Consider the following 22,562-nt stretch of genomic DNA (forward strand, 5'->3'; position numbering starts at 1 on the left):
AAAGACAATCAGAAAAGTTCAAGCATCGACTCTTCATACCTGGAGGCTTTCTATCAGTCCTGTCCGAGGGGAGTTGTGCCGTTTCAGGCGGGCTCACGGAACTATGAGCTGAGTTTCCAAGGTAAGATTCTGTGTTTGGCAGTGTTGTGTGTCATGGAAAGCCACCTGCAGTGTACATGGGAGTGGGAGCAGAGTGGGTATGTATTGCCAAGGTCAAGGTCAAGATTTAGCAAGGTGGTAGAGTGCAAGCCAGTGGCCATCAGAAGACCTGTGTTCTAGAGCTCTGGCTCTGACGAACACTTGCTCTGCCACCCTGGGAGGGGCGCCTGGCCTATGTAGGCCCACTTCTCTCAACTGCAAAATCAGGGGCTCAAGAAGTCGTCTTGGGCGTGCTTCTAGCTCTGCCATGCTGTTTCTGATTCTGGGTGGGCAGCTGCCCAGGCAGAGGCATAATTTCAGATGCTGGTGACTACAATAAAGACCTCGGGCTTTTGGGCACCTTTAGAGTTTTAGAAACTTGCTGTTTCTTTTATGCTTTATCATCCAGGTCAGTGGCTTCATCATCACATTGATTAAAGTACTTTGCCTTCTGCCATGTTTATTGGAGCTACTGTAGAAAGGTCTTCTGGTGAGCTGCCGCCAATCTACCTGCTGTGTTTAGTTAGGCCTTCTGAAGGTACTGTCCCATCCATTGGGCACACCCTAGGACACTGCCTGCACATGACCAGGGACTTGCAGGTGCTTTAGAAGAGGTAAAGGAGCCTTTCTAAGGTCCCTGAATTCCCAGATGGTACCTGCAGTTGGGTCGTCTATCACTTAGTGTGCATTAGGTGATGTAGCTTTTACAAGGACCATTATACCAAGTATTTGGGAAAACAGCCTGGCAGTACCAGAGCCATTAACATTTGCTAATATGCTTGTCTTTTTATTCCCTCAGGAACTTTTCTTAGGAAATAATTCACTAGAAGAAGGGGGAAGAAAGCTATAGGCATAAAGTAAGGTGCTTGTTAACCAGCATGGTATGACCAACAGAATGGTAGATAAACACCAGTGCCCACAGTATTAAAAGTGGACTGGTCTGTGCACCAGTACAGCAGTGACTACATAAATCAGGGTACTAAATTTGAGTGGCATATTTGGCACTTGTTAAAGATTTTGATCATGAAAACTAGATAGGAAATGCAAAATTTGATATTGTTCAATGAAAAAGGCAGAACACGCTTTTTTTTTTTTTTTTTTGAGATGGAGTCTCCCACTGTCGACTGGGGCTGGAGTGCAGTGGCACAATCTCGGCTCACCACAACCTCCGCCTCCCAGGTTCCCAGGTTGAAGTGATTCTCCTCGCGTCAGCCACCCAAGTAGCTGGGATTATAGGCACCAGCCACCAGGTCTGGCTAATAGTAGAGGCGGGGTTTCATTAGTTGGCCGGGCTTGTCTGGAACTCATGACCTCGTGATCTGCCTTCCTCGGCTTCCCAAAGTGCTGGGATTACAGGCATGAGCCATAGCACCTGGCTTTTTTTTTTGAGACGGGGTCCCACTCTGTCAATCAAGTGCCATTATGGCTCACTGCAGCCTCAACCTCCCCAGCTCAAGAGATCCTCTCACCTCTGCCTCCCAACTAACTGGGACTACAGGTGCATGCCACCATGCCCAGCTAATTTTTAAATTTTTTGTGGAGACGTGGATCTTACTATGTTGCCCAGGCTGATCTTGAACTCCTGAGCTCAAGCAATCTTCCCACCTCAACCTCCCAAAATGCTGGGATTACAGGCATGAGCCACAGTGCTCAGCCAGAACCCCAAATTTATGTTTCTGCATTTTTCTGTTTATATTTAATATAGAAAAGTTTAAAAAAAAAAAAATCAATGTGCATGATAATTGTGGCAATTCGTGCATGGGGGCCAAGACTGGAAGATAATAGTGACAAATTTAAATCTCTTCTATTGGGTGGTAGAATTAAAAATGACTTAAATACTGCCGGGTGTGGTGGCTCATGCTTGTAATCCTAGCACTTTGGGAGGCCAAGGTGGGTGAATCACCTGAGGTCGGGAGTTCAAGACCAGCCTGGCCATCATGGTGAAATCCCATCTTTGTAAAATAAAAATAAATATATAAAAAACAACCAAAAAAAAGACAAATTCTAAAGAAATTCTTAGGTGATATGATATTGTTTTTATGGTTTAAAAGGGTGGTGCAGAGATGAGAGCCAATAGGCTTTGTTCCTGGTCTAGAGCAATTTGTCCAGCTACTTCTGTTTGTTTGGTTCATAGAAACCAGTTCAGAGCAGTTTGTAGTGTTCCGGATGGCTTTTCCCTCCCTCCCTTCCTTCTTTCCTTCCCTTCCTCTTCTTCCTCCCTCCCTCCCTCCCTCCCTCTTTCTTTCTTTCTCTTTCTTTTTCTTTCTGTCTCTCTTTCTTTTCTTTTCTTTTCTTTTCTTTTCTTTTCTTTCTGCTCATGCAACTCCCACCTCCCAGGTTCAAGAGATTCTCCTGCCTCAACCTCCCAAGTAGCTGGGATTATAGGCATGCAACACCACGCATGACTAATTTCGTATTTTTAGTAGAGATGGAGTTTCTCCATGTTGGTCAGGCTGGTCTCAAACCCCTGACTTCAGATGATCTGCCTGCCTTGGCCTCCCAAACTGCTGGGATTACAGGCGTGCCACTGCACCTGGCCATGGCTTTTTCTATTTCTTAACTAGATTGCAAGTGTATTCTGTCATGCATTAAGCTAGTATCTGAGTACCAGCTGTGTACTGGCCACTGCTGTAGGGGCTGGGATACAGTGATGAGGTTGCTCTTCCAGCCTATATTCAAGAGGGTGGTGAGAGGCAGTGATCGGGTAAACAAGTCAGGCCATTTCAGAAAGCAGTAACAGTTACTGAGAAAATGAACAGTGCCGGAAGCAACCAGAGAATGGAGGAGTCAGTGGGACAGCACTTACATTTATAGAGCAGCCTCTGCCTGGGGGAAGAAGGGCGCTCCAGGAGAAGGAAGAACGAAGGCCAGGGCTGGAAGGTACAGACCAGCTTGAAGTTTCACAGAACAGGTAGATGGTCTGTAAGAGATGAGAGCAGAGATAGAAACTTGGCCCTTTTATTAGACAGAAGCCTTGGGAAGACTTGAGCAGTGCTGTAGCATGATCCGATTTGCTTTTTTTGTGGTTTATGTTTGTTTTATATTTTAAGTGTGCAGTCGGATGAGTACTGACAAATGTGTGTAACTGCGATTCTAAGCAGGATATAGAACATTTCCATCAATCCCAAAAGTTTCTTCCTGTCTCTGCAATCAGTCTCCCAGCCACACACCGCACACCTGCTGTATTCTCCTCACAGACTATTGCTGATAGCTTTCTGTCCCTGTAACTTAGTTTGACCTGTTCTAGAACTTCATATTAATCAATGCTTGCGGTAGGCACGTTGCATGTGGCTGACTTCTTTTACTCCGAATAACGCCTTTTAGATTCATCCACGGGTTCTTCCCCTTTCATTACCGAATCACATCCATTGAAAGGCGATTCCATAGTTTATTCTTTTACCAGCTGACGGATATTTAGGTTATTTCTGCTTTTTGGTTATCATAATAATGTGGCTGTGAACATTCATATGCTTGCCTTTGTGTGGATATAGGTTTTCATTTCTCTTGGGAAAATACCCAGGCATGGTATTGCTAAATCATCTAGGAGTGCATGTTTAACTATATAAGAAGCCACCGACGTGGTGGTTCTGTTTTACACTCTCACTAACAATGGATTATGATTTACTTTTGAAAGGGATCACTCTGATTGCCGTTTGGACCGAGGTTTACAACATGAATTGAAAACGGTATTTCATACCTAATGTAGAAAAAACCCTTGGCTGGGCGCAGTGGCTCAAGCCTGTAATCCCAGCACTTTGGGAGGCCGAGGCGGGTGGATCACGAGGTCAAGAGATCAAGACCATCCTGGTCAACATGGTTGAAACCCCATCTCTACTAAAAATACAAAAAATTAGCTGGGCACGGTGGCGCGTGCCTGTAGTCCCAGCTACTGAGGAGGCTGAGGCAGGAGAATTGCCTGAACCCAGGAGGCGGAGGTTGCAGTGAGCCGATATCGCGCCATTGTACTCCAGCCTGGGTAACAAGAGCGAAACTCCGTCTCAAAAAAAAAGAAAAAAACCCTTGAAGACAGCTACCAGATTCCAGCCCATAATCACTGATATCTGGTACAGGGAAGCTTGCAAGGGTGGTGTCTTTTTATTTGGCTCCCCCAGCTCTCCTCCTTTACCATCCAACTTGGATTTAAAGATTAGATTAATTCGTGAATATTCATTTACTCCTTTGCTTTCTGAGCCTTCTACTAATGGCAGTGAGGGATCTAAGTCTTTTACTGTGAGCAATTCTCATCCCAAAGGATTTTCTCTATTCCTATACATACAGGTCACTCTTGAATGTTTGCCTCTGCAAAATAACAAGAAGTCATTTTCTAGGACTGATCTTGATTCTCACTGCTTTTATGTTTTTCTATCCTAAGGGATGGTTCAGACAAACGTAGCTTCCAAAACTCAAAAGGATGTCATCAGAAGACCAAAATTTGTGTCTCTGTGGGATGTGGAACAGATGAAAAGAAGACCAGAGTAAGTGTTCTGAAGCAGCTGTTTGCTGATGGATGCTTGAGATGCTTGTCCTGGGCTCATGGAGTCACTCGTGAATCTGGAGCCTATTTTCCTGAAAAGTTCCAGCTTGCATTACTCTGCAGTTTCATTTGCATTATCCATGAGTAAGATGCTTGTTAAGCAGCATGGTGTGATTGAAAAGGATACTAGATCCAAAAAAACTTACAGGGGAGTCTGAGCAAGTCTCAAATACTCTGGGCTTTAGCTTCTCCTGCTGTGAAAAGCTGGACTGATACAGTGCACCTGAGAAATTATCACATGCACTGGGTTTTTGTTTTGCTGTGGATTCTTTTCTTTAAGAAACGGTGTCTCACTTTGTTGCCTAGTCTGGTCTCCAACTCCCAAGCTCAAGTGATCTCCTACCTCAGCCTTCCAAAGTGCTGGGATTGCAGACATGAGCCACCGTGCCTGGCTTTGCTGTGGATTCTTTTGTGTGCCTTCTTTAGTCTTGCTACACGATTTACAGAGAATGAGAGGCAGAGAAAGATAGGAAAAAGGGGTGGGGTAGCTGTTAGAGCAAGGGCTTTGGAGAGGTAAAGCTGATCGAAGGGATTTTAAAGGAGATGCTGTGGAGGCTTCGTTGTAACTCTCCTTGTAAACTCTACATTGTTCATGAACATTTTTGGAGTTGGATTTTTTTTTTCTGGGTGATATATGAGTATATAAACCAGGCTTCAAAGCAAGTATAAAATCAAGGTGTTCTAACTAGGTTCTTTTGGTTGTAAGAATTCAAGCTATTTGATGAAAAAGAGAACTTACTAAAAAGATAAATAACTTTGAGGTCATATGGAAAACAACTCGCAAGAATCTACGAATGGAAACTGAGCTATATCAGGGCCTCAGGAAGGGAAGTTGCTTCCAATTCTGCTTTAGAAGTGGAGGAGCCTAGAGTCAAAGATCCTTTCTGGGTACCAGGTTAACAGCCTGGACTCTGGATCTAGCTCACCTAAGTTCAGATTCCACCCTGCCACCCATGAGCCGCGTGGATTTGGACAAATGAATGACTCTATATCCTCATCTGTAAAATGGGCTTAATCATAATACCTTCCTCACTGTTGCTTGGGTGACATATTCCAAACACTCATCAGGTGTTCAGTAAATGCTAACTGCCCTGGTTAGTATTATTTTTATTCCCCTGCTATTAAAAGACTTGGTAACTATATATTTAATTAAGTTGACTTAATTCTAATTCATAATTCCAACCTGCATATCCCTTCAGCCTTATCTTCTGCCACTAACTGCCTAATTTTCTCTGAATTTCTCAAGTTGATCTCCCAAGAATTAGAATCTGATTGGTGTAGCTATCTAAAGTCCCTTTCAGTTATTTATTTATTTAAGACAGAGTCTCACTCTGTTGCCCAGGTTGGAGTGCAGTGGCACAGTCTTGGCTCACTGCAACCTCTGCCTCTCAGTTGAAGTCATTCTCATGCCTCAGCCTCCCAAGTAGCTGGGACTATAGGTGCATGCTACTATGCCCAGCTAATTTTTGTATTTTTAGTAGAGATGGGGTTTTACCATGAGGGCCAGTCTGATCTCAAACCCTTGACCTCAGGTGATATGCCTGCCTCGACCTCCCAAAGTGTTGGGATAACAGGCGTCAGCCACTGCCCCTGGCCCCTTCCCCTTACTTTATTACTAAATTAATAAAGTAAGAAGAATATTTCAGGGTTTAGGGGAGAGGAGTAAAGCCCATGCCCTCACAGAGCTTATATTCTGGTGGATGAGGCAGTAACTATGTCAGTTCCTGACAAGTGTTAGGAGGGGGAAAAAGGCAGAGTAGGAGGACAGGGAGAGGCTGTTCACATTCAGCTGATGAATGAGATCATCAGAGCTGCTTTTCATTCATTAGAATGGTTCTGGCAGGATATCTTCACAAAAGTGCGTTTGAACAGTATTGCCTTAAAGCAACAAAATTGTCTATTTTTTTTAAAAACAAGGTCCAGTAATTTTTTAACAATTCAAATGCTCCCAGTTAGTCTCAACTAGTGAGACCACACTTTATGGCTCTTCTGGACAGCAGGAACTACGGAAAGTGTAGAGACCTTGTCTCTAAACTGGATGATTCTTTCTGTGCACATATATTTCTAGGGGAAAAAATTGGTTTGTGGCATTTCCAGAAAGCTCCTGTAGTTAGCCATTGTCAGTCTCAATGGCTTCCATATGTCACAGTTGCTTCATGCTTTTCCATTTGTTCTTCCCCTCTCCAGGAGTACTCTTCCCATCATTCACATGGATCCAGCATACCTCATGATTTAGCTGGAATGGCACTTTCCCATTCTGACATTCCTTGTGACTCTCCTCCAATTCTCCTGTGCCCTCCAGAACACTGGAGATTCCATTATAGTTGTTACCCACTTCTACCTTGTAATACAGTTATTAATGTAAATGTCATCTCGAGCATGAGCACAACCTTCCCTCCTCCTCCCTTCCCCCTCTCTCCCCACCAGCCCCAATTATCAGCTCCACAGAGCTCTTGAAATATTTTGGTGGTGTTTTGTTTTTTTTTTTTTTTTTGGTTGCTGGGGTGCAATGGCACGATCTCAGCTCACTGCAGCCTCAACGTCCCGGGCTCAGGTGACCTTCCCACTGCAGCCACCTGAGTGAGTAACTAGGACTGTGGATGCACACCACCACACCTGGCTAATTTTTGTATTTTTTAAAATAGAGACACGGTTTCGCCATGTTGCCCAGGCTGTCTTAGAATATTTTGTATAATGCATGGCACATAGTGATAATAAATAGCCACATGAGTAAAAAATAAAATAAATTGGGGAAGACGTGTTAGTGGGCAGGGGGAAGGGGGGTCATGCAGAGAACCTACTTTAATCCTGCTCTCTCACTAGCCCAAGGAGTCTTGGTGTGGGATGGAATAAGGGCTGGGGTACTATCCTGAACTGCAGTGGGATATAGACATGAACTATAGCACAGTCACTATTCATGGGCATCTTATAACATATTCATTCAATCTATCCTGTGTTATACAAATCCAGAATGGAAACCTGAGCTTAAAATAGAGATAAATTGGGGCCAGTCTTTCTCATTCTAAGGCGTCTTCTTTTTATACAAGGAAGTCTTCAGAGAGTTTTTTTCTTCAAGCATTTATTTTTTTAAATATAATTATTTAGTACGTGGAAAATTTCAAATATAAAGCACAAGGAATTGTTAATAAATCTCTATGTAATTATCATCCAACTTAAACACTGTCAATATTTTACCATCTTTTTTTTTTTTGAGATGGAGTCTCACTCTGTCCCCTAGGCTGGAGTGCAGTGGTTCCATCTCAGCTCACTGCAACCTCTGCCTCCCAGGTTCAAGTGATTCTCCTGCCTCAGCCTCCCAAGTAGCTGGGACTATAGGCAAGGGCCACCATGCCTGGCTAATTTTTTTTTTTTTTTATTTTTACTTTTAGTAGAGACAGGGTTTCATCATGTTGGCCAGGATGGTCTCGATCTCTTGACCTCGTGAGCCACCTCGCCCAGCAATATTTTACCATCTTGTTACCATCATCACCTCTAAACTTTTTTTTGAGAAAAAGTCTCACTCTGCATGCAGGTTAGGGTGCAGTGGTGCAGTCGTGGCTCACTGCAGCCTCAACCACCTGGACTCAGTGATCCTTCCACCTTAGCCTCCCAAGTAGCTGGGACTATAGCTCTGCACCACCACACCTGGATAATTTTTTTAAAAAATTCTTTTAATGGCTGGGTGTGGTGGCACACACCTGTAATCCTAGCACTTTGAGAGGCAGAGGTGCGCGGATCACAAAGTTGGGAGTTCAAGACCAGCTTCACCAATATGTTGCAACTTGTCTCTACTAAAAATACAAAAATCAGCCAGGTATGGTTGTAGTCCCAGTTACTTGGGAGGCTGAGGCAGGAGAATTGCTTGAACCCAGGAGGCGGAGGTTGCCGTGACACGAGATCATACCACTGCACTCCAGCCTGGGTGACAGAGCGAGACTCTGTCTCAAAAAAAAAAAAAAAAAAAAAAACATTTTATAGAGATTGAAGAGGAGTCCCACTATGTTGCCCAGGCTGGTCTTGAACTCAAGAGCTCAAGCAATCCTCCTGCCTTGGCCTTCCAAAGTGCTGGGATTATAGGCATGAGCCACCATACCTGGCCTAATTTTTTTCTTTTGCTGAAATGTTTTAATGTAAATCCAATACATGTTATCATTTTCCTCTATATATATATTAGGTGTGTTCCTAACAGGTAAGAGGTTTTGAAAACATTATACAACATCATTAACCTAGGTAACAAAGTTAACGATAATTCCTTAATATCATCTAATATCCAGTTCATGTTTTATGTTTTCCCATTGTCTTAAACAGTGACTATTTAGAGTTGATATATTGCAATCAGTATCTAAGCAGGGTCTGTACATTGCATTTGGTTGATTTGTGTCATAAACCTCTTAGTCTGCTACAGTTTCCCCTCCTCCACTTTTTTCATGCAATTTCATTTTTTAAGAAACTAGATAGGCCAGGTGTGGTGGCTCATACCTGTAATCCCAGCACTTTTGAAGGCTGAGGCAGGAGGACTGCTTAAGCCCGGGAGTTTAAGACCAGCCTGGGCAACATGGTGAGACCCCATCTCTACGAAAACTTTTTAAAAAGTTAGGTGTGGTGGTACACACTTGTGGTCCCAGATACTAAAAAGGCTAAGGCGGGAGGATTGCTTGAGACCAGGAGGCTGACCTGTGTTTGTACCACTGTACTCCAGCCTGGGCAACAGGGAGAGACTCTGTCTTAAAAAAACAAACAATAAAAACAACAACCAGGTGGTTTGACCTATAGAGTTTTCCAAATTCAAAATGTGGGAAATCAACCTGGCATGCTGTCTTCTGCTTATAATCCTAGCATTTTAGGAGGCTGAGGTGGGAGGATCACTTGGGCCCAGGAGGTTGAGGATATAGTGAGCCATGAACACACCAGTGTATTTCAGCCTGGATGACAGAGCAAAACTCTGTCTCAAAACAAATTAGCAAATTGTTTACTCATGGGGTCATTTGGTGTGTAATTTCCATAAATTGATCATTAGATTTAGAGAACTGATGGCTGGACACGGTGGCTCATGCCTGTAATCCCAGCACTTTGGAGGCCAAGGTGGGCGGATCACCTGAGGTCAGGAGTTCAAGACCAGCCTGACCAACACGGTGAAACCCCATCTTTAAAAAAAAAAAAGGGGGGGTGCTGGGTACCGTGGCTCGAGCCTGTAATCCCAGCACTTTGGGAGGCCGAGGCGGTTGGATCACAAGGTCAAGAGATCGAGACCATCCTGGTCAACATGGTGAAACCCCGTTTCTACTGAAAATACAAAAATTAGCTGGGCATGGTGGCGCATGCCTGTAATCCCAGCTACTCAGGAGACTGAGGCAGGAGAATTGCCTGAACCCAGGAGGCAGAGGTTGTGGTGAGCCGAGATCATGCCATTGCACTCCAGCCTGGGTAACAAGAGTGAAACTCCGTCTCAAGAAAAAAAAAAAAAAGAGATTTAGAGAACTGATTAGATTTAGGTTCCATTTTTTTTTGAATCAAGAATACTACACAATTGATGGCTTTGTACCAGTGATCCCATCCCATCTTATGAAGAGATATACAGTGTCTGATTGTCCTGTTTTTAGTGATGGAGATCACAGAGTAGATTCAAGTCATTCCAGTCTGATCATTCTACTGTACTATTCATCTGATCTTTCACTTAATGGTTTTAGTAGCTATCTATCAACTCTTCCATAACTATTAGTGTGATTCATCTATAAAGAAAAATTTTTCTGATAACTTTAGGTTCTATGGAATAGAAAAAAAAAGGAATTGTTTCTCAGATATAGTTACCCTGAAATACAGTTCATACTAGAAAGACAGAATTCTTTCCTCTAAATTCCTAATATACTTAATTGTTTATCTTTTGACAAAGAAGCTGTAAGTCACATTTGCTTAATGCTAACACATTAGGACCTTTGAATGTTGAGCAGAAATATAAAAAAGAATCAATGCTTTTACATTTTAAATCAACAGGAAAATAGCATTTAATTTACCGATTATGAATAGTTGCAGCATTTTATTTAAAAACGTGATTACTGGTACATCTATAGCAGGTATATGCGAGGATGTAGTCCAAAGAAAAATACAGAAAGAAATATTGTGTATTTCTCTAAGTATCCTTGGCCGAGTGGCTGGAAGTTAAGATAAAGGGTAGCTTGGGCCTGTGGAACAGAGTTAAGTGAATTCCTTCTGTTTCTTTGTAGCCATCAGCCAGCACAGACCTCGTCAACGCCTATAACTGCCACCTTTCTTCCTCAGCAGGACCTTTGCTTCCTATCCTCAAAAAAATATAAGGTACTTGGTTTTTACATATTTGCTGTGTGAATCTGTTAAATGTTAGAAAAAGTACTTTGCTACAAGTGTATGTGTTTGTCTGGATGAATGAATTGCTCCACAAAACTCTTAGATCAAGGTAGAAAGGCAGACATCGAATGGTTTTCTTTCCCACAGATCACCTAACTGCTCTAGGTGCCTCATTCTTCCCAGAGTTCAGCCACACAGTCTCATTTGGCCAGATCCTCACAACAACCATGTGAGATGGATATTGACATCTCTGTCTTACAGAGGAGAAAACTAGAACTTAGAGAGTGAAAGTGACTTGTCTGTTAGTTACAATTAACAAGTTTCTATGGGTGTCAAACTGCCTCACTTTGTTACCTAACCTAGTTGGAGCATGACTTTTCCTAGATAGCTTAGCCTCCCCATGCTGGCTTCAGCTTTTGTGCAGGCTGGTCTGTTTGGACTGCCTGGGCATCACATTGGGAAGAGGTTACTGACTAAATCAGACTGTAGGGGACTTCCCTTAGGGATAGTGCTTTGATAGCTTTAAGCTGGCCTGGGCAGACAGGCCTGCTTCCTCTCTGGTTCAATACAGCAGTGAGTTGCCAGATGTGGGAACCCTCAGCCAGCTCATCCTACCTGCTGTTAGAACCCTGGTAACCATACTTCATGGGCTAGGGGGCCACATATGGGGATGTAACATGCTTTAAACGTTTCCTATTTCCCATTTATATATTTTTAAATTCTTTTAGGTGTCAGAGATCAATCACCTACATCCAGAATATGTCAAAGTAAGTGAGTATTTTAAAGCTTCCATGAAAAATTTCAAGATTGAAAAGATAAAGAAGATCCAGAACCCAGAGCTCCTGGATTGTTTTACACGGTTGGTGGCCACGTTATTATGTTTCTTTACATAAAACTGGAAAGGATTAGTTAATATCCATCCTTTAAGATTTATATTCACTGATTTATTTTAGTAGTCAACAGTTCCTTCAGGCTCTAGTTGTTTTTTTCATTGTATCAACTCTGGCTTCTCTCTTTCAGCCTCACTGATTTCATGTGTCTGTCTTTTAAAAGTTTTCATAAGTTTATTATTGTACAGCTTCTGCCTTATGTTAGTAGCTCCATTGTGAAAGCTGATGGGATGAAATTTTCAGATGATTAGACTTTAGCTGGGATTCATGTTATGAACTGGAGTGAGAAGGGGATGTCTCGGTGTTAACTCTCACATTTCTTAAATTAGGAAGAAGTTGCAGATGAAGGTAGAAGAAAACCTCCTATTTTATGCGACAAAACGTGCCTATGTGGACTCTATCTGTGCGAATAATTTTGACTGGACCCTACATGAAACTCATGCAACCACATATGGAAAAGGTTTGTGCCGGGATAGAAAAGTGTAACTGGTAGAGTTATAACTTGGGCTTTATATGCGCTTCTATGAGGAGGTATATGTAATTATTTTGTATTAACCAGAGTGTCCAGGCTTTAGTGGTCATGGAGAGAAAATAAGCTTGTGGTAATCTCAAATGCTCAAATGAGAGTGGCTCCATTGACTTGGAGCATGAGTGCTGGAACTTAGTCTCACTCCTGCCTTCTGTTTTCATTCTGGGAGTGACCAAAGTCCTTGTACATGCTCGTCAGTTACTCCATCTGTTGGCCTTGTTGTCTCCCATCACTACTCACTTCTGGCCGTGCTCTTCCTGAACACATGTCCATGCCTCTGAAGCTATTTGAAGCTTCAATTGTCACAAAGTGATTTTAATTAAAGACGAGGAGAAGAGGATTCTCCCCATCTCAGGCCACACTGGGTTACCTGGACCTGTAGTGTCATAGGTCTGCCCCACACACAAAATCTTTATAGCTCTTTCTTTTTACTCCTAAACTCTTGCCTGCAATTTTTTTTTTTTTTGAGACAGTGTCTTACTTTGTCACCCAGGTTGGGTGACAATCTCAGCTCACTGCAGCTTCCACCTCCTGGGCTCAAGTGATCCTCCCACCTCAGTCCCCCAAACAGCTGGGACAGCAGGTGTGTGCCACCACATCCAGCTAATTTTTTTTTTTTTTTGTATTTTTGTAAAGACAGGGTTTCACCATGTTGCCAAGGCTGGTCTCATCTCCTGAGCTCAAGCAATCCACCTACCTCACCTCCCAAAGTGCTGGGATTCCAGGCATGAGCCACCACTCCTGCATGCATGCAACTGTTAAAACCAAACAAACCTAAAAATTACTTATCTTTAGGAAATAAGTAATAGGTTATCACAGATTCAAAGTGAGTTCAACTCATACAACTAGGATTAAATTCAATTCTTGCCCCAAAAGTCAAGAAGTCAGTCAGCAAATATTTTTGTGTCTTCTGTACACTAGATGTGGGGTACACAGTGGTGAACAAGTTAGACATTGCCCCATAGAAATTATTTTGCATAATTATCTTACATAATTAATTAAATGATTATGGCCAGGCATGGCAGCTTACACCTATAATTCCAGTACTTTGAGAGGCTGAGGTGGGAGGATCACTTGAGCCCAGGAGTTGGAGACCAGCTTAGGCAACATGGTGAGACCCTGTCTAATTTTTTGTTTTAATGACAAAAAAAATTTTTTTTGTAATTAAATTACCTGGGCATGGTGGCACATGCCTGTAGTCCCAGCTACTCAGGGGGCTCAGGTGGGAGGATTGCTAGAGGAGGATTGCAGAGGTTTGAGGCTGCAGTGATCCCTGATTGTGCCACTGCACTCCAGCCTAAGCAATATAGCAAGACTTTGTTTCAAAAAAAAAAAAAAAAAATTAAATGATTGCAAATGTCAGACTACTATAGAGGAAAAGAACAGGTCCAGGCTGGGCACAGTGGCTCACACCTGTAATCCTGCCCTTTGGGAGGCTGAGGCAGGTAGATCACTTGAGGTCAGGAGGTCAAGACCAGCCTGGCCAACATGGTGAAACCCCATCTGTACTAAAAATATAAAAAATTAGCCAGGCGTGGGGGCTGCTGCCTGTAATCCCAGCTATTCGGGAGTCTGAGGCAGGAGAATCGCTTGAACCCAGGAGCAGAGGTTGCAGTGAGCTGAGCTCGCACCACTGCACTCCAGCTTGGTCAACAGAGAGAGATTCTGTAGCAAAAAAAGAAAAAAGAGTCCAGACCAAAAATTAGGGTGGCTTTGACCCAGGTGGTGGAGGAGAAAGGAGGAAAAGGATATTGCAGTTCAAGGGATCTATTCCCTAAGAGGCATATGTGCAACAAGACAGAGTCCAGGTCTTAGGAGAGTGGGCTACAAGGTTGAGTCTTCAGGTTGGATCATTTAAGAAAATACAGGCTGGGCACGGTGGCTCACGCCTGTAATCCCAGTGCTTTGGGAGGCCAAGGTGGGTGGATTGCTTGAGGCCAGGAGTTCAAGACCATCCTGGCCAACATGGAGAAGCCCTGTCTCTACTAAAATTACAAAAATTAGCCATGTGTGTAGGCACATGCCTATAGTCCCAGCTACTCGGGAGGCTGAGGCGTGAGAATTGCTTGAACCTGAGAGGGGGAGGCTACAGTGAGCTGAGATCCTGTCACTGCGCTCCAGCCTCAGTGATAGAGCAAGACTCTGTCTCAAAAAAGAAAAAAAGAAAGCACTCAGAAATGTAGGAGTAGAAATTAACTTTCTTAACACAATAAAGGGAATTTTAAAAAAGAAAATATAGATTCCAGATTATATAAGTGTGATATAAAAACAACTGATGCTTGGCAACAAAAACAAAAATGGACAAATGAGATTGCGTCAAAGTAAAACGCTTCTCCACAACAAAGGAAACAACGAACAACGTGAGCGGACAAACCCACAGAGTGGAGAAAACATTTGCAAGCCATACATCTGATAAGGAGTTAATATCCAAAATATATAAGGAACTCAAACAATTCAACAGCAAGAGAACAAATAACCTGATTTAAAAATGAGCAAGCTGTTCCCATAAGTGGCCTGAGGTGATCTGTGGAAATGGTTTGCTATTCACTTGACCCAGAAATCTACACGAAATCATGCAAATAAAGAAGTTCAAATCTTCATGCTCACTTTAAGAATACCCATGAAACTGCCCAGGCCATCAAGGGTATGCATATATGAAAAGCCAGCAAGTGTCTGAAAGCTGTCACTGTATAGAAACAATGTGTACCATTCCAACGTTATGAGGATGGAGTTGGTAGGAGTGTCTAGGCCATACAGAAGGGCTGGGCACATGTTTGGTGACAAAGAGTTGAATTTTTGCTGTACACACTTAAAAATGCAGAGTGTAATGCTGAACTTAAGAGTTGAGCTGTAGATTCTCTGGTCATTGAGCATATTCAGGTGAACAAAGCACCCAAGACGTGCCACCAGACTCACAGAGCTCATGGTTGGATTAACTCCTGCGTGAGCTCCCCCTGCCACGCAGAGACGGTCTTCACTGAAAAAGAACACAGTGTCCTAATCCACAAGAGGAGGTACCCAGAAGAGAAAGATATCCCAGAAGAAACTGAAGAAGCAAAAACTTACGGCACAGGAATCAATTTAGCGTAAAATACATGCAAGTAGGAGTTTCAAAAATGGGCAAAAGACCTGAAGAGACATTTCTCAAAAGAAATACAAATGGCCAATGAGTTCCTGAAAAAATGGTCAACATCACTAATCATCGGGGAATTGCAAATTATGCAAATTAAAAATGAGCCCAGGAGGTCCAAGGCTGCCGTGAGCCAAGATTGAACCACTGCACTCCAGCTGGGATTACAAGCATGAGCCACCACGCCTATAAACATGTTTTCAAGTGCAAAGGAAAGTTGATAAGTATCAGTAAGGTATTATTGATATATGCTTAATACAAGCCCATTTGATCATGTATAACTAATCTTATAAACAATATACCTTCTTTTATCATCACTCTTAACCTTTTTTTCTGATTCCTTCTAGGAAGTTACTTTGCAAAAGATGCCATCTATTCCCACAAAAATTGCCCATATGATGCCAAAAACATCGTTATGTTTGTAGCCCGAGTCCTGGTTGGAAATTTTACTGAAGGAAATATGACGTACACGAGCCCTCCTCCCCTGTTCAACAGCTGTGTGGATACTAGGTTGAATCCCTCCGTTTTTGTCATCTTTCACAAAGATCAGATTTACCCACAATATGTGATTGAATATACTGAAACAGACAAACCCTGCGTGATTAGTTAGAACCGATGAATACAGCGTCAGAAGGATGCCATAACTATTCTGTTCCCTTGCAGAATAAATTGCCCCAGAAAGTAAAGTTTTATATTTTAATGTCTTCGATCAGTGGTCCCCAAACTTTGCTACACATTTGAATCATCTGGAAAGTTTTAAACAAATTCTGATGCTCAGGTTGCACCCCATGCCAATTAAATCATTTCTAGGCGTGAATGCCAGCCAGGCAGTTGTATTTTTTAAAGCCCTTCTGATGATTCTGATGTGTTGGAAAGTTTACCTTGTCTCACGTGTAACTGGCAAAGCTGATTTGAAAATTTTCTGTAATTGCAGCAACCTTTCTCTCCTGTCTACTCTTTTAGTTTACCGTATGCCATGGTTTTGTTTTGGCTATATTGAAAGAAAATTAATTTGGGAAATTTGGGAGAAATCTAATCATGCCTGTTGAAATAAGGATTTAAGACATTACAGCCTTAGAAGAACGATTGTGAAAAGCTGGGGAGAAAATGCTTAAGGACATGCTAGGAAAAAAGGAAAAATGGAAATGCTGTGGCAGACATAGCTGCCGTACTGTACCTTATCATTCTGATGAAACTGATTTGGAGCACCCATTTCTTTATCGCTACATTTATTTAGGGGACAAACTCCATCCAGGTTGACTGTCTCTGGAATGTGGTAATAAGAGCTGCCACGTATGGCTCAGAGAGAAGCAACCAATTGGAGTTAATTGCCCATTTGGGCTCTTTGTATAATGATAGCAAAGTAGACATTTATGTTCTAATTAATGTGATTATAGAGAAGGCTTTTTCTCAGGTCAGGCTTTTCATGAAAGTATTTTGAGAACAATGAATTGCAATAACCAGCTTCACACAAGCATGACTGATAAATGCGAGTGCTATTGTAGTCTTGGCAAACAAGCCAAGAACCTAGGAGCCAAGAACCTAGGAGCAGGGCCATTCCTACCATTCCTACCGAAGGGCTGGCCCCCTACGGAGACGAAATTTGTTTCCTGGTGAGCACAGAATCAGAACAAAGAACAGTATCCCAAAGAGGCCCTGTGCCTACCAGGAGCTTCTTTTTCTAAATATAATGGATTAGGTGGAATTGTAGTACCATCGGTTTTTATTTAGAGCAGGTGGAGTGCTTGGACCAATATTTCCTTCTTTCTTATGAACCAGGGTTTTCCTTCCAATTTTCTCTTTTCAACATTCCTTACCAGTCATCAAAGTTTCCTGTTATAATTTCTTCTAGCAGACATGTTAAAGTCAGATTTAATTAGCATCAGAATTGATTTTATATTAGTCAGATTTTGGATCATCACAGAGATCTCCACAACTCTTTGTCTTAAACGACTCCACCAGTAAAAAGTATAGAGATTTTTTTTTAGAGTAATTTTGTGGGAGGGGGACCACAAATGCTTATTCTCATTCACTCATGTTTTTTCATGGTAGCTTTCATTTTGGAGTGTTCATTTTCTGAACTTGATCCTCATATTGTAGGGGTGCAGTGTGTCCAACTCTTTCCAACAGCCCATTAGACACCACTAGCTGGATATTTCACAGGCATCTTTGATTCAACATGTCCACAGCGGAACTCTCCATCCTCCTCCCTCACAAGAATCTGTTTCTCTCCCGGCTTCTGTATGTAAGTGAACAGTATCACCATCTACCGATTGACTCAAGCAGAAATCCAGAAGTCATCTTTGACTCTTTGCTCTCCCTCCTGATAAATGTCTAAGCAGTTTCTAAGTCTAGTTTTACCTCTTACCTATCTCTGTTCCCTTCTAAGTTGTTTGATGTGTTTTCTTCACAGCAAGAGGCTTTTCTTTTTAAAAATGTACTTAGTAATGCATATTCAAAGCACAAATCCCATCAAGTCTTCAGGATAAAGTTCAAAACCACTATCATAGCCCCACGTGACCTCTCCCTCCCCTCCCCTCTGTGATTTAGTTTCTTCTGCACAAGCCACTCTGGCTTTCTTTCAGTTTTGTGGTTCACATTTTCAGCTAGTTCAGTGGTTCTCATTGAGCACTTCTGCCTTTTTTTTTTTGACAAATACAAATGCATCTTCTCTATTATCCTCAAAATCTAATTCAGAGGTGATATGCTCCACCTACACACAATTTTAGAAATAAATTAAGAATTAAGTAAAACTAATATTGACATAAAAAGGAAATAAAGGATACCTAACTTGGGAACAACTATAATTGAAGACCTAATGAAGTAGTCAGATGCTTACAACTATTTATAATCAATCAATTTGAACTTAGAAGGTAGGAAATCAGACTATCTGTGGAAAAATGCAAATGAAGAGATACGAGTGGACATTACAGTAAAAACTAGTGATACAATAACTTCTTTGCATATGACCATACTTATTTGTATATGATAAGAGAAAGAACGAATTAACCTTAATTGAAATAAAGATACTATGCAAGAAAATGTACAGATTGTCGACGTGGAGAAAATGAGGATATATTCTTACAGACGAGCTATAGATCATACATGAATGTCTGCTGAGACATTCAAAATTCGTATAGGGTGCAGAATAATTTCTTATTGTGAGGAACTGTCCAATGTATTGCAAGATGTTCTTCGTACTTGGCTCTCACAAACTAAATGCTAGTAGCGCCCCACCCCCATGCCCAGTCATGGTGACAACCACGAACCCCATCGGATCCCTTCACCCTTTTCAGAGCAGATACTTTGTAACATCCTCTTTCCTGTCCTGAAATGACTCATAGATAATAAAATCCACTTACACACATGAATTTCTTAAAAAATCAATTTAATGCCCTAACTCTCTTACAAAGGAGAAATAGAAATTTGGAATGAAAAGAAGATGAATTTTAAATGCTCAGGCATGACTATGCTGTATGAAAAAGATGTTTACTCTTCATTTTAATGAGTAGGTTTGGATTTAAGAACCATTAGAGGCTATTTCCTGTAAACAAGTACAGGAAAATGAAACTAGAGGTATGGGGGACAGTAGAATGAAAACCAGTGTTAGGGTAAGTCAAAACAGACCATATACATAATCTGTATATGGGAAAAAAAGCGAAATTACCTTGTTTAAGGATAATAGGACAAGACAAATTACAGGTTGTCTCAGAGAAAACAAACGAGTTACTCTCTCAGACAAGCTGTAGGTCCTACATACATGTCCAGCAGGACATTAGACAGTCGTACAGGGTACAGAATAATTCCTCGTTGTGTGACATAACCCACACACTGCAGGACGTCTGTCAGCCCTGGCTGCACCCACTCAGTGCCGGTAGTAGTCCTCAATTATTGTGAAACCACCAACAACCCATTGACCACAGTGAGAACCACTGATTCTTTTCCGGTGACTTAGTGAACATCTGGCATCCTTAGATCGTCCCAGCTGTTATTTCCCTGAAGAGTCCTTCTATAGAATAGGTCAGTTCCTTGCCTTCCAAATTCCTTATTTTTAAAATACTTTGCGCCTTGCTTTGTTAATTTGTATTATGTATCCAAACTGAAATTATCTGCTTTCTGCATTAGAATGTAAGCCCCTGAGGGCTGGGTCAGTCTTGTTTGCTGTGCTATGCCTAATGCCCAGCCAAGCGGGGTGCTTTGTACACTGATATACTGGATAAATTTTGTTGAATAAATTAAGCTCAACTATTTATATTTCAATAGTTGAGTTGTATTGCTTCTGGTTCTTCAAGCTTAATTTGAACTATCTAATAAAAATAAGTAATTAATTTGGTCTACTGCCTTTATTTGATCTATTTCTAGGTATCTCCAAAAAGATCATCAACTTTTTGATGATTCCAGTTATTCAGTGGAGGAGAGATGATGTGTTTTGCCCCTTCCAGCTTCATCATTCCAGGGTTCAATAAGCAAGTCGCCTGGGCAAGGCACAGTGGTGGTGATGGTCCCACATCTTTTGTCTGGGGGCTTAGAGAAGGGCTAAAAGCTGCTAACACACCTTTCTTCCTTTGGCTTCAGGGGTGTGAACAGGGCCAGGCTGAGGCACAAAAGTTTAAAATATAAATGGTGATCAGCAGAATTACCCTATCAGCCATTCTTCCTTCAAAAGCCCTTCTCTACTATTTATTTATTTATTATTTATTATTTTTATTTTTGAGACAGTCTCACTCTGTTGCCCAGGAAGGAGTGCAGTGGCACAATCTCAGCTCACTGCAATCTCCACCTCCTGGGTTCAAGCGATTCCCCTGCCTCAGCCTCTCAAGGAGCTTGGATTACAGGCACAAGCCATTACACCCGGTTAATTTTTGTATTGTTAGTAGAGACAGGGTTTCACCATGTTGGCCGGGCTGGTCTTGAACTCCTGACCTCAGGTGATCTGCCTGGCTCAGCCTCCCAAAGTGCTGGGATTACAGGGGTGAACCACCACACCCAGCCTCATTATCTTTTTTAATCACAAAGCTTTCAGTGAAGAGGAAGCAAGGGAAAGAGTGAGGGAAATAGATAAGAAGAGCAAGTTCTATGGCAACAGAGATTTGATAAAGCGACATTTGACTTAGACCTCAATATAAATTAAAGCAAGGCATGGCAAAGGCATTGCTGTCAAAGCACCCGGATTTAAACACACAAAAATGCTATCAAACCAAGCATGAGCAGACTTGGAGTTTAAAAATTTTTTTATGTGTTTATTTACTTTGTCAGAATGCTCCCAAGAAAAGCTATTATCTAGTTTTTGGTGGACTCAGTTCAGCATTTGGTAGAAATGAAGTTATGGCCAGGGACAGTGGCTCATGCCGGTAAACCCAGCACTTTGGGAGGCTGAGGTGGGCGGATCACCTGAGGTCAGGAGTTCGAGACCAGCCTGGCCAACATGGTGAAACCTTGTCTCTACTAAAAATACAAAAATTAGCTGGGGATGGTGGCCAGCACCTGTAATCCCAGCTACTCAGGAGGTTGAGGCAGAATCATCACTTGAACCTGGGAGGTGGAGATTGCAATAAGTCAAGAAAGTGCCACTGCACCCCAGCCTGGGTGACAAAGTGAGACTGTCTCAAGAAAAAAAAAAAAAGGAAAAAAGAAGCTAAATAGCAAACACTTCCTACTGCAAAGAGAACTGCCATTAAAGGCAATACTTGGTTGAGTGCTAAGTGTGTGTGGCTGGGCCACTGGGCCGTGTTCCGGGACGTGTCTTGGAAAGAGTGCAGGGGATAACAGGCAGGTTTCATTTAGAAATGTTAAGACCAGAGTGGATGATTTATAGCAGTGATATCAATGCATGTCCCCGGAGTGAATTGGTTCTACTGCCTTTATTTGATCTGATGCTACAGATGTGTGCCTGAGCAATCATCAGCTTGAGAATCAGCTTCAGAATCAGAGTGGGAGGAGACATCAAAACTTTCCAGGATGTGCTTAAGTCTTAAAAGCTCCAATCTGAAAATACTACCTCCAATCTCAACCTTCTGTTTCTCTTTTCCATTCCCCTGTGAACCTGCCTGGCATCTGATGTCACCCTCTTCTCCCTGAAAACACCACATTCTTCAATAACAGTCTGCTTTGGGATCTTTCCTTTTTACCCCTCTACGCACTTCCCCATGAATGGTCTTATTTATTCCCAGACTTCAGGTGTCACACGCTCTGACTCCAGGATCTATACCTCTGCTGAGGAGTCAACCTGTGCATGGTGTCACAGCTACTGAGTAACAGAACCAAGATTCTAAACCCGGAAGTTCTGCAGAGCCTGCAGGTTAAGTGCATATGGAACAGTCTCTGCCTCTCACCTCCCCACCCTTCCCTCATTAACTCCTGCATTTACTCCTGGAGTCTTCTCCACACTCTGGCTCAGAGTCTTCCTCTCCACTCAAAATCCTCCCTTTTCCTTCAGTGTTCACTGTGGTCAACCCATGCAACACCCCTAGCCTTAGATGTCATTAAGGCCTGTCTTCCCTGTCTTCACTATTCGGAGAATCAACATCCATCACCCCACTGTCATCAGTCAGAATTACTCTAGAACTGATCTTTTTATTTTTTTATTTTTTTGAGATGGAGTCTCACTCTGTCACCCAGGCTGGACTGCAACCTCCGGGTTCAAGCGATTCTCCTGTTCTGCTGCCCGGGTTCAAGCAATTCTCCTGTCTCAGCCTCCTGAGTAGCTGGAATTACAGGCACCCGACACCATATCCAGCTAATTTTTAGTAGAGATGGGGTTTCAACATGTTGGCCAGGCTGATCTGAAACTCCTGACCTCAGTTGAAGTTGATCCTCTTGCCTCGACTTCCCAAAGTGCTGGGATTGCAGGCATGAGCCACTGTGTCTGGCCTAGAACTGATCTTTCTGAAATCCCAAACCTCTATATTCTACCTCTGCCCCCAGCCTGCTTTTTAGCTCACTCTCTCTACTATGTTCTGTACATCATCTTTCTCTGCTCACATACAGCCCCTTGCTGTCTTCACTCCTCCCTTACCTAGC

At 42.4% G+C, this 22,562-nt stretch overlaps 1 protein-coding gene and 1 long non-coding RNA gene across 2 annotated transcripts in view; one reads left to right on the top strand and one right to left on the bottom strand.

The window, feature by feature from the left end:
* ZC3HAV1 (zinc finger CCCH-type containing, antiviral 1) overlaps positions 1-19,870 on the top strand; it is a 70,516-nt gene extending 50,646 nt beyond the window's left edge. The window contains exons 8-13 of the mRNA XM_002751944.8: positions 1-121; positions 4,511-4,613; positions 10,894-10,984; positions 11,722-11,852; positions 12,213-12,343; positions 15,890-19,870. Of these exons, the coding sequence (XP_002751990.3) occupies positions 1-121; positions 4,511-4,613; positions 10,894-10,984; positions 11,722-11,852; positions 12,213-12,343; positions 15,890-16,152 (840 nt within the window). The 3' untranslated portion in view covers positions 16,153-19,870. The remainder of the gene's footprint in view (positions 122-4,510; positions 4,614-10,893; positions 10,985-11,721; positions 11,853-12,212; positions 12,344-15,889) is intronic.
* The window catches only part of LOC108592937 (uncharacterized), a 27,992-nt gene continuing 5,456 nt past the window's right edge, over positions 27-22,562 (bottom strand). The window contains exons 2-3 of the long non-coding RNA XR_013524226.1: positions 2,945-3,058; positions 27-165 (exon numbers count right to left, since the gene is read on the bottom strand). This is a non-coding gene — a long non-coding RNA (uncharacterized LOC108592937). The remainder of the gene's footprint in view (positions 166-2,944; positions 3,059-22,562) is intronic.

Source organism: Callithrix jacchus, chromosome 11 (genome assembly GCF_049354715.1).
Source record: "Callithrix jacchus isolate 240 chromosome 11, calJac240_pri, whole genome shotgun sequence".
NCBI lineage: Eukaryota > Metazoa > Chordata > Mammalia > Primates > Cebidae > Callithrix > Callithrix jacchus.